The sequence below is a fragment of the Sycon ciliatum genome, chromosome 8 (assembly GCF_964019385.1).
Source record: "Sycon ciliatum chromosome 8, ocSycCili1.1, whole genome shotgun sequence".
Lineage (NCBI taxonomy): Eukaryota > Metazoa > Porifera > Calcarea > Leucosolenida > Sycettidae > Sycon > Sycon ciliatum.
The window spans coordinates 16549479-16560772 of NC_088650.1; the positions used below are offsets into that span (position 1 = coordinate 16549479).

The 11294-nt window shown below is 47.8% G+C and overlaps 4 protein-coding genes across 4 annotated transcripts in view; 1 reads left to right on the forward strand and 3 right to left on the reverse strand.

The window, feature by feature from the left end:
* Window positions 1-11294, reverse strand: part of LOC135823884 (uncharacterized) — a 189783-nt gene that overhangs the window by 15028 nt on the left and 163461 nt on the right. The gene's annotated exons all lie outside the window — the stretch shown is intronic.
* LOC135823878 (cytochrome P450 4F6-like) lies at window positions 6-2419 on the reverse strand. Its single transcript, XM_065336735.1, has one exon. The coding sequence runs from the start codon at window positions 2285-2287 to the stop codon at window positions 770-772; it is 1518 nt and encodes a 505-aa protein (XP_065192807.1). The 5' UTR covers window positions 2288-2419; the 3' UTR covers window positions 6-769.
* On the forward strand, window positions 3283-8483 carry LOC135823595 (uncharacterized). The gene is made up of 2 exons (XM_065336441.1): window positions 3283-5046; window positions 6427-8483. The coding sequence occupies exons 1-2, from the start codon at window positions 3498-3500 to the stop codon at window positions 7959-7961; spliced, it is 3084 nt and encodes a 1027-aa protein (XP_065192513.1). The 5' UTR covers window positions 3283-3497; the 3' UTR covers window positions 7962-8483.
* LOC135823868 (uncharacterized) overlaps window positions 8894-11294 on the reverse strand; it is a 30493-nt gene continuing 28092 nt past the window's right edge. Inside the window, exon 7 of the mRNA XM_065336726.1 lies at window positions 8894-9963. The gene's annotated coding sequence lies outside the window, so the exon portion shown is untranslated. The remainder of the gene's footprint in view (window positions 9964-11294) is intronic.

Consider the following 11294-nt stretch of genomic DNA (forward strand, 5'->3'; position numbering starts at 1 on the left):
ATTTTGTTTTAGGTGTGTGCGTAGGGGGGGGGGGGGGGGTGCGCTCGGACGTTTAGGGAGCAGCCCGCAAGTCATAAATCCTGGTATAGCGGATCTAACGATTCAAGGTATTGAAATAACTGCACTGGTCTAACTGGAAACATTCTCTTTCCGATCCTGGAACTAGATCGGGTCAAAACTAGGTCCAAATATTGGAGACTGGGAGACTTGATGTTAGTATAAATTAGAATAATAAAAAATAATTTTAATATCTCTTTTTCTTTTAGTGATTGGTGTAGCCCAGAGACCGTTTGGAGAGTGTTGTGAAGATGTATAGAATAGTATCTTTAAAAAAAGGAACTTTTTAATTCACTTCGGGGAAATCTTTATGTAATTGAAACTTGCTAGTGTATGTTTTAGTGCATGTGTATCAAGAGAGGATTTGCCCTGATTGTATAGCTACACACACACACACACACACACACGTACACACACACACACACACACACACACTTGACAAAAATCACGAAAAGGCGTACAGGCCGCATTCGCTGAAAAGAATAGCCTAGAAACGTTTCACCGCCCTCCTGCTTCCTTTCCGGACAACGGACTCTCATCAGCCTTCATCAGTGTTCTAGAGAAGTGAAATGAAAAATGGAGCCAACACTCTACTCGATTCTATTGCATCAAATCTCCAGCCAATAGCTGCATTGGTCACTGATAAAATGCGTGGTGTGGGAACATGTTCACCTGTTCTTCTGGGCATGCAGTGTTGACTAACACTGTGTGTTTAGAGTTGCTCCAGCATAATCACAGCTGGATCAGGCTTTACAACCATCGACATCATCCACTTTGGCTGGTCCTGGTCAGGAGCTGGCAGGAGACGGAACTTTGCGAGAATCATACTCAGCACGGTCTTCATCTCGTCCATGGCGAAGTGCTTGCCGATGCATGCGCGGGTACCGCAGCTGAACGGGATGAAGGCGTATGGGCTTTGCCGACCCTTGTTCGTCGAGAATCGGTCCGGGTTGAACTTGTGCGGATCAGTCCAGATCTCTTCGTTGTGATGAACACCGATGATGCTTAGTTGGAATGCAGTATCGGCAAAGAATGAGTTTCCGTCGACTGTGGTTTCTTTACCCAACACCCGAAGGACGAAAGGAACAATCGATGCAACACGAAGCGTCTCCTGTATCGTGTATGTCACATACTCCAGCTCAGCAAGGTGCTCATGGGCAAAGTTCTCCATACCACCGCACCTCTCCAGGACATCCTGCACCTCCCGCCGACACCGCTCCTGGACATCTTGGTGCTGGCTCAGGTAGCACACGATCCACTGGAAAGTGGAGGACGTCGTGTCATGGCCAGCGAAGAGAAAGGTCTCGACGTGCTCTCGGATGTCCGTGTCGGAGAGTCCGATGCCATCTTCGTCTCTCGCCGTCAGCATGATGTCGAGCATGTCCCGATGGCGATGACCGCCCTGGTCGTCATCTGCGGCATCGGTCTGCAGGAGAGCACGTCGCTCACGGATCAATTCCTCACTGAACGCATGCGTCTCTGAGAGGAGTCTTTGGAAGCGTCTGCCGGTCGGCGAGTTGAGGAAAATGATGTCCGGGTAGAACCACGGCTGTCGGAAGCGGTTCATAATAATGTCCGTAATCTCTTGCAGTGCTGCACTGTAGCGAATTGCGGGCGAGTTCAGGTCACCGTCCGCTTGGCAGTTTGTCACTGCACCCATTGCACACTGTAGAATGATATCGAATGTCAACAGTTGGAAATGCTGCGACACGTCCAGCCTCCTCCCGACCTGCCCTTCCCACAACCCCAGCAAGGTACTCGCTGCATCCTTGAATGCGCCAATGTACTCCCGTCGCATATCAGGAGTGAAAACGCCGGACAACATTCGATGGTCACGCTCCCAGCGCTTTCCCTTACTGTAAATTAGATTGTTTCCCAGCCAAATTCGAATAAACCTGGCTATGAACTCACTCTTTCCGGGACTGGTCCGCATTACTTCACTGATCGTGTCCGGATGACTGAGGGCAACGAACATGTATGCCGGTCCCATTTGCTGCAAGAACATTCGAGGCAGTTTGCGAGAAAACTCAATGAAGGTTTCTCTGGATGAGGGCAGTTGGTCTTCGGCTAATGCATGTCCACGCAGCCAATGGGGCTTGCTCGGCATTCGCACGCGCTGCATCAAGTAGCGACGGTGCATCCACCAAGTTGCGAGGACATGAAGTACCTTCGCGACCAGCAATGAGAAAACGGCAATGGCCACTATCCTCAGAATGGTCGTAAACAACATTTTGAACGAAGCGGTGCCCACGACAGGTCTGCTGCTCCAAGAACTAGATGATGGTAATCCTAGGACTAATAGGGTGGATGGTCGCAAGCTCTCAAAGACAACGAGACTCGAGAGATAAGCTAGAAGTAGAACTACCACACCCCTGCAAGTATTCTGGATGTGATTCAACTGTCGCTATATGCCTACTTGTAGTACAGATCTCTATCATGTCAGTCTGTGTACGTGTAGTCTCGATCTACCGCCCGTCACGGCGTCAGTCACAGGACAGTCACGGAGTCATATCAGAGTCAGGGCAGCTAAAACCTGACAAGAGCAAGGATGTCCAGCTTGAGAAGTAGGTTTTACATGATTATACAACAACATAATCATGATAATTGTCCGGATTTGAGAAACTCGTTCCGAACTACATGACATGTACATGAGCCTTCCTCTTGCCTTCCTCCTGATCTTAGGAGTAAGCTGCGACGTGTGGATTCTAGATCTACACTACAGCAAGCTCCATCACGTCAGTCCATGTAGTAATGCTACAGACATGAATAGTCCGTATGCGCCACTCTTCTGCCGTGGACGAAGCCGAAGGAGCCTGAGCGTCAACACTCGACAACGCTCAACAGAGTCTGTGCAGTGAAACATTATGCCGCATCGGGACAGAGTTACTTCAGAAGCGCCGCGCGCACCCGTAGATCTACGAAGTGACGGTTCAAGTCGGACTTTTCTTGTCGATACAGTAAACATGGTAAAAGTGCAGCCTAACTACTGTAGAGTAGTAATGGAAGTAATCATGGTCCTGTAGTAGGTCTACATGACCGTGATGACGATGATTGTAATCATGTCTAATGAGCGCTCGAGCGGTGTGGCTTCAGTGCTTGCCGCCCAGATTTCGGACCGCACTCCGAATGCCCAGCACACTGACAAGTGACAATGATTATTGTGACAGTTCCAAAGTAATAAAAACAGTGTTTTCAGAATGCTTCGTAGATCTGTGTGCTCTGCAGCTGCTTCAATACTAACTGTCTTAGTTTTATTTACGGCGCACGAATTGCGTTCATCTCTCCAAATATACTGAGTCTCCGAAATAGTATAACTTTTCCTAAGCCGCGCACCACTCCAGGGTGTCCCTAGGCCAGGGTGGCAACTTGAGCAAGTAATAGTTGAGGTGGTCACGGATCAGTTTGGGCTTGGTGCAGCGACACCGACCAGAAGTGGGAAGATGTTGGGAGAAATTCCAAGTGGCTTACTGAAGATCGCTGCGATAGCTTGTGTGTCGCTAGTGCTGGCGAAAATTATTCATCTCATCGTTTCCTGGTGGCTGCATATTCGCCTCCTCAAACGACTCGTTCCGCAGCCGTGCGAGAGTCATTGGCTGCGTGGTCACCTACCTGCTGATGAGGACGATGCCAAGGCAACATTCGTGGGGTATGTACGCAAGCTACCGCGAATGTTCTTCAACCTGATTGGACCAGTCTATGCCAATGTGGTTGTGTGCCACCCTGAAACGATTGCAGAAGTGTTCCAGACCAATCCTCCAAAGCTGTGGCTGGTGGCTCAGATATTTCGTGCATGGCTCGGAAACAGTATTCTGATCAGCGAGGGGAAGCGTTGGGAACGCGACCATCGCTTGATTTCGACTAGCTTCACACCGGCCATGCGCCGTGAGTATGTTGGCTCGTTCAAGGACGCAGCCTGTACTATGCTAGATTTGTGGGAAGAGCAGTGTGGAAGGAGTGTGAATGTCACGGAGCGGCTTCAAAAAATGACGCTCGACATTATTCTTAAATGCGCAATGGGAGCAGAGACGAACTGCCAGACAGAGAGCAACCCGAGCTCGACCATCGTACGTTACCAAGACGCGCTGTCAGAACTCATCAAGATAACCTTTGAGAGATTCGAGAAGCCTTGGTTGTATCTCGACTTTGTCTTTCTTCGCACGCCAACAGGACACCGCTTCAAGGCGTGTGCCTCTGTAACACAACAATTCAGCGAGCACTTAATCAATGAGCGACGACAGCTTCTCAACGAAGAAGCAGAGGCCAATAGCACAGACAGTGCGCCTGAAAGAGAGTTGTTGTGTTCGACTCGCCGAAAGGACATGTTGGATGCTTTGCTGACTGCCAGAGACGAGGACAATGTTGGCCTGACCAATACGGATATCCGTGAGCAAGTGGAAACTCTTTTGGTAGCTGGCCACGACACTACCTCGGTGGCTATGCAGTGGGTTGTACTGTTACTGAGTCAGCACCAGGATATCCAGGATCGATGCCGGCAGGAGGTGTGTGATGTTCTTCAGGAGTGCGGTGGTCTGGACAATTTCGCCTATCAGCACCTCACCAAGCTCGTGTACGTCACCCAAACTATCCAGGAGGTAATGCGGGTCGCAACCATCGCTGTCAACATTCCACGCACGTGTCCTAAGCCGTGCACAGTGGATGGCATCACGTTTCCCGCAGGCACGACTTTTCACGTGAATGCCCTCCTGGTGCATCACAACCAGCAGGTCTGGTCGGATCCGGACACATTCAATCCGGACCGCTTTGCCCCTGAAAACGATTCTCGGCCCAGATTTGCGTACTTACCATTTGGCCACGGGCCCAGATCTTGCATCGGCAAGCACTTTGCCATGGATGAGATGAAGGTGGTACTGAGCATGATCCTGGCCCGCTTTCGCCTACTGCCCGATCCCAGTGCCGTGAAGCCGGTTTGGAAAGAGGTCATGATAGCCAGACCATACCCGGCTGTTCACATTCTCCTTGATGCAGTGTGAGTGCTTGAATGCAGTGTGCTCTTTTATTACCCTTGCATAGATTAATTAAATTGCTGATATGAACGGCGTTTGTTTGAGGATCGAAGTCCAGATAATAATTATATTATGCTAGCACCCGGATACCAATATCCTAGTGTATCAGTGGGACTGACTCTACAACACCTATATTGTTGTTATTGCCCGCGTTTGTAGTGAAAAAAATAGGCGATTGAATGTTATAATTACTTTATTGATGTGCAATTTTACATTTGCGATTATTATGTGCTAACCTTCTGGTACTTTAAGTAGGAGTTATAGATTGAATCAGTGCTGCTGGACAGGACTTTACAGAGAATAACACCGGTTATCTTGCAGGTATTGCCTACTTGTGTTTCCATGTTGCCAACATAATTGTGCCTCTCTCTCTACTACTAGTTGCGCTGTGCTAATCCTCTTGATTTGTTGTTTAGGAACATGTTAAGTTACAGGTGCATTACCCTCGCCGTGAGGCGCTGCATCTCCCACCGCCGTATAATCAGGCAAGGAGGTGGTTGCCGGGCACGAGCGAAACGTTTTAAGCTGGCTGTGCTTGTCAACACATTTGTATAGCTGGTTGTAACGTGGATGTGTGAACTTTACTTTACTTTTTTTTACAGATATTATACCACACTACATGTAGGGACCAATGACCTATCCTGGATTCTAAATAATTAATTGGAGGAACGCATTGACCCGGAATCGTTTCCATTTGCTCTGTTAGTGTAGTTACGGCGCATGTGGCGAATTCAGTGTAAATAGCCAGCATGTAACAGTACGAAGTCTGGAGAAAATGTTGAACGGTCTCTGCTGGGATGACGGCTACACCATAGCTCAGTGGTTAGAGGATCGAGTGTCGAATACTAGATCTACAGGTAGATCTACCTTCTATGCGATCTACCTCCTCCACTGGCTCCAGCCTTCCAGGAGACCTTGTGGCCCTGCTGAACCGCGGTTACTTGGCAAGTAGCTGACATAGGTCATAGTCGTTTTGACATGATTCAGCGAGCTACAATACACGCTGTCATGGCATTATGGCTTGTTGAAATCACGTCGGCTCTGTAAAAATAACCTCTGATCTTATGCTGCGATCCGGAATGACGCCATTCACAGAAGCAAATTCACTTCGTTCACGGTTCAGTTGTTTATTTTGTGTAGTTGTTTACCTACTTCTAACGTTACTAGTAGAATATGGTAGCACAGTCAGTAGCTTAGCCTTAGGTACATACTAACATAGTCATTGCACTCTTCGAGTAGAAGAGACTAGGCCATAGGACTTAGGAGTGGGATTGGCCGAACGAGTCGCTGCACTCTTCAGACAGTTCATTAGGCTGAAGCATTTTGTTGGCTTGAGCAAGTTGAGGTTCTTGTGTAAAGGTGAAGAGTTCTGAGATGGATCCGTGGCGCTCGTTGCAGTTAGTAGCAGTATGCTGCACTACGTTACTGCTCGCCAAAATCACCATGTTCATGGTGGGCTGGTGGCGTCATCGCCGCCAGCTCCATTCACTCGTGCCCGAGGCTCGCAAGGCCCACTGGCTGCTTGGCCATCTTGCTCCGGACGCCGCGACCGCCAAAGATTTCTACGTCTCCTTTGTACGGAGTTTGCCTAGAATGTATCGCCGGCAGATAGGACCCACACTGACTAATATCGCATTGGCTCATCCAGACACAATTGGTGAGTTGCAGCGGAAAAGTCCGCCGGATAGCGAGTTCTTTGCGACAATATTCCGAACTTGGCTCGGCAATGGGCTCACCACTTGTCCCGTGGGTCCAAAATGGGCTCGCGATCGTCGCCTTCTCTCAGAGCTGTTTACACCCAGCATGCGTCGCCACTATGTGCAGATGTACAAGGACGCATCCACTACTCTGATCGACCTATGGGAAGCACAGCTGGGCGAGAGTGTCGACATCTGCAAACACTTTCCGATGATGGCGTTCGACGTCATATTGCGGTCCGCCATGGGAGCGGCGACCAACTGTCAGACGGAGACCGACGAAAATTCGGCAATTCTGCGCTACAGCAATGGCCTGCAGGAAGTCAAAAAGCTTCTCATGAGTCGCTTGATGCAGCCTTGGTACTACTGGCAATTCCTCTATGATCTGTCACCCACAGGACGTCGCTTCAAGAAAGTGCTGAACGAAACACATCTGTACAGCGAGGAGCTCATCCGAGAGCGCCGTGTGGAGCTGGAAGCGTGGGAAGGTAGCACGAAGCCACGCAGAGACATGCTGGACATGCTGATTACGCTGCGCGATGACGAAGGGGTGGGCATGAACGATGTGGAGATACGCGAGCAGGTCGACACTTTCCTGTTTGCCGGGCACGACACAACATCGGCCGCCCTGCAATGGGCCATCTACTATCTGTGCGAGTATCCGGAAGTGCAGGACAAATGCCGTGAAGAGGTGCAGCGCATTATGGAGAAATGCGGAGGCGTGGACGAGTTTGGCTTTGAACAACTCTCCGACCTGGTGTACATCTCCCAGACAATCAACGAAGTCCTGCGCGTGGGCAATGTTGTGACTGGAGTCTTCCGCTGCCCTGAAGAGCCAGCTGTCGTTGACGGTGTAGCATTTCCGAAGGATACCATCTTCAATGTGAGTTTCATGGCTCTGCATTACAACGAGCAGGTCTGGAGCGACCCTGACAAATTCGACCCAGATCGGTTTTCGGCAGAGCACGGCACGCGCAGCCAGTACTCCTATCTGCCATTCGGCTGTGGTCCTCGCGTGTGCCTCGGCAAGCAGTTTGCACTGGACGAGATGAAGGTGGTACTTGCCATGGTGGTACATAAGTTCCGCTTGCGACTTGACACCGATGCCCCGAAGCCGTATTGGAGCTTCGTTCTGTTCTCCAAGCCTGGTCCGGCCGTTAACGTCATCATGGAGGAAGTGTGAGAGGTGGTAGCTGAATGAAGTTCTTTCGCTTGTTTCTTTGTATTTTTTTAGTTATAAAATCCTGTAGGACGCGTCAAAGTGATTGAGTGTGAGCCAGTGTTGCTCACAACTCACTTTTTTTTTAAATAGTTTTGATGTCACAAACGGAGTGGATGTTTCGTGCTGTTGGGACAGGCTCCAATGCTACCACTCAATGTCTCCTGACGATTGATGGATATCACCATGTGTTGTGATGATAGGGGTTGCTTTGAGCTGAACAGAATCGTGTTGGCATGTGAGACTACCGGTCCATGTCTAGAATACATAGAGTTGAAGAGAGGAATGGAGAAGAAGAGCTCAATTGCATCGAATGTTGACTTTCTAGCTCTAGAGTAGCGTTTCCTGAAAGTGGTGCTGAAGAGTACGAGTGCTCCTTGATTTTGGCTCTTATTCGATTATATTATAATTATTTATAATATATTTTCATCTTAGAGCTGTAACACATATCCAAAATGGCTGAAGATGTCTTCCAATCTAAACGAATGTTGAGCACAGAACTGTAAGCATTTCAGTGTGTGTGTGTATGGGGGGGGGGGGGGCAGTCCACAAGTGACTGTTTAGTTATCATGTAACATTTCAGCTCATGGAGAACAATTTCCCAGTTCGAATTATAGCAATTTTGAACGAAACCTGTGGGAAGGGGATACCCATGCAGTTCTGTGGTGCAACGCAGAAACCTGATGTTCGCTAGACATTACAATGTAAGTGCGGCACAGAACCTTTTGAATACCGCAGAAGCCCCCCCCCCCCCTCGAATCGAAGCCACACTTCTTGGAAGCATCAAGTCTCACGTAAGACTTGTATAGTAGCCACAGCTTCAGAAGGCAACGAGTCATTTCCCACCCATTTGCACCACACACAGCACGACAACGGCTGCGTAGACACCGGTACAGTAGGCTGACCGAGGACCTAAACTGCCCGGCGGATGAGACAACATAATCGTGTGACTTGGTCTATAACCGAATCTGACATACCAGATCATGTAATAGAAAAAGGTAAGGATTCAGATCAGCTAGCAACTGACTCAATAACCAGAGTACAATCGCAATGGCAGAGAGATAGATTTGAATGTATATCTTGAAATAAATATAGGGATAAATTTGAACACCTACAGGAACAACTTGTCTTTGGAGGGCATGCCTTTTCATTCGCAGAGGTTTCACGCATTTGAAAATCAATCAAATAATATCAGTGAAATGAACGAAGCACGTTCCACAATTATTCTTTAATGCACAGGACGTGCATGCGCTGTCAAACCGCGCATTAAACTCAAATCACTTTCATGAGGAATAGCATTTGAGAGGGGGGGGGGGGAGGGGGGGGGGGGATAATAACATTAATAAAGCAATAGTATCACAATATCCCTGCAGCGAGCAAAGATTCAGTCAATTAAAGGAAGGCTCTGCAGAGAAGATACTCAAATCCAGGCAAATGTGAGTGATCTCAACCCAGGCAAACTTGAGTGATACATAAAAATGTATGATTCTTATGAAGGAGTGATCACACTCTTCCACACCTCCCTTTCTTAGAAAAATGTGTGTGTAATATGAAACCATATTCTTCAATGCAGAAAGAACACAAGAATGATTTGAAGTGTATTGTCAATACCAGTTTTTTTGGAACACAAAAAAATTACAAGAACTAAAATTGATCACCTATCAAATTTGAGTATGTCTTTGGCTGCAGAATCTTCAAGTCCAAGTTCACTAAAACGTTCCTAAGGTTATAAGGCAGCAGAGTGGGCCAATAAAAACATGCACCTTTGCTATAGAGTTCAGAATAGAGTCGGAACGAATGAATAAAACAATAATAGAATAAAAATCTGGTACCTGAACGTCGGCCTTCTATTCTATAGGACCTGGCTGTGATCATTGCAGCTGGCATCACCAGAGTAGCACATACGTGACATTGCATGCGTGAGAATGACGGACCGGAAACCGTGACACCTTTGCCGACCCAGGCACTGCAAGTAACAAGAATACAAACAGCAAATGGCAGAACTTCAAGTCAAAAACACATCATCAATCATAATAATAATTATTATCATGAGCGTACACGTACGTACTAGATGGGCGTGTAGGTACACTACTGTTCTAGGAGTACGTGGTCACCATGGTGACCATGGTGACATAACACAAACCTTTACACCACCATTGCCGTCTTAGACGCTGCAATTTTAAACTATAATTATATATCAAAACTTCTCCCTTTGGGCTTCATCAGGGAGTATTAGAACAGCTTCATGGTTGCTACTGATACCAACTGGTAGTGTGTTGTGATGGACTAAACTGGCCGCTCGACCTCTGCCCTGGAGCCGTTACGGGTGGTTAGGGTGGATAAGCGGATGCAGATCAGTTGTACGTTGCCGTACACATCAGTGCTCACGTGTAGGATGTAGAAAAAGGTGACGAGGCTGCCGAGGCAATCCTCCGTAAGTGTGGAAAAGAGCAAATTCCCTGCAAGTACGATAGAAAAGTCACCGACACCACTCTTTTACCGTAAAGTCTTGTATAAAAGCCGCGGCTTCTATGACTTTCTTGGTGAAATTTTGCAGGCTTCTATATGAGACAGGCTTCTATACAAGACAGGTATTTCTATGTATGTCAACACTAAAACCAGGCTTATGTGTGATTTGATGGGCCCAAAACTGCGGCTTCTATTCGAGGGCGGCTTTTATACAAGACTTTACGGTATGTACTATACCGTGATACCACTCTTGGGAAATGCGTGGTAAGTTCGAAGAGTCCTGGGACACTTACATGTATGTGTGATTTGCAACGCATTATTATGTACGGCAGTAGAAGTTCATGATTAATTGATGTCACAGGATGAACCAAGCGGTCACAGGTTCTTTACAAAAGGAAGGAAAGCCGATTCGTGCAGCCATTTTGTTTCTTATATGCATGTGTGGGATCAATTGTCCAATAGATTCCTTTTTAGTTTTTTTTATTGGACGTGTTGTATTCTCTGAAACATATCTTCACTGTGGCAGAGGCCGCCCCTCCCCCTCCCACAACGTCACATTCCAGTTTGTACTCATTTTTCATACAAACTGGAATGTGTTATTATGAACTGTTTCCATTCCCTCGACCAGTGAATATTAGGAACTGTGTAGGTAATTTTGGCCCGGGGTTTGAAAAGAGTGCGTATCTGATCCCGTAACTGCACCCTGGTTCATTCCATTTTTCTTGACCAGCACCCTGCTCATTTGCAGTCACTTAATTGGTTTACGTCGGGTGATACCACCCGAAGCCGCGTTCGTCTCCCCCTAGCTAGGTCTACCCTATTCGCAAG

What these genes read in the sequence shown, in the direction of transcription:
- LOC135823878 (XM_065336735.1), bottom strand. Translation starts at nt 2,287, where the DNA reads ATGTTGTTTACGACCATTCTGAGGATAGTGGCCATTGCCGTTTTCTCA.
- LOC135823595 (XM_065336441.1), top strand. Translation starts at nt 3,498, where the DNA reads ATGTTGGGAGAAATTCCAAGTGGCTTACTGAAGATCGCTGCGATAGCT. An exon ending in CATTCTCCTTGATGCAGTGT is followed by an intron (nt 5,047 to 6,426) that starts GAGTGCTTGAAT and finishes GAGCAAGTTGAG; the next exon opens with GTTCTTGTGTAAAGGTGAAG.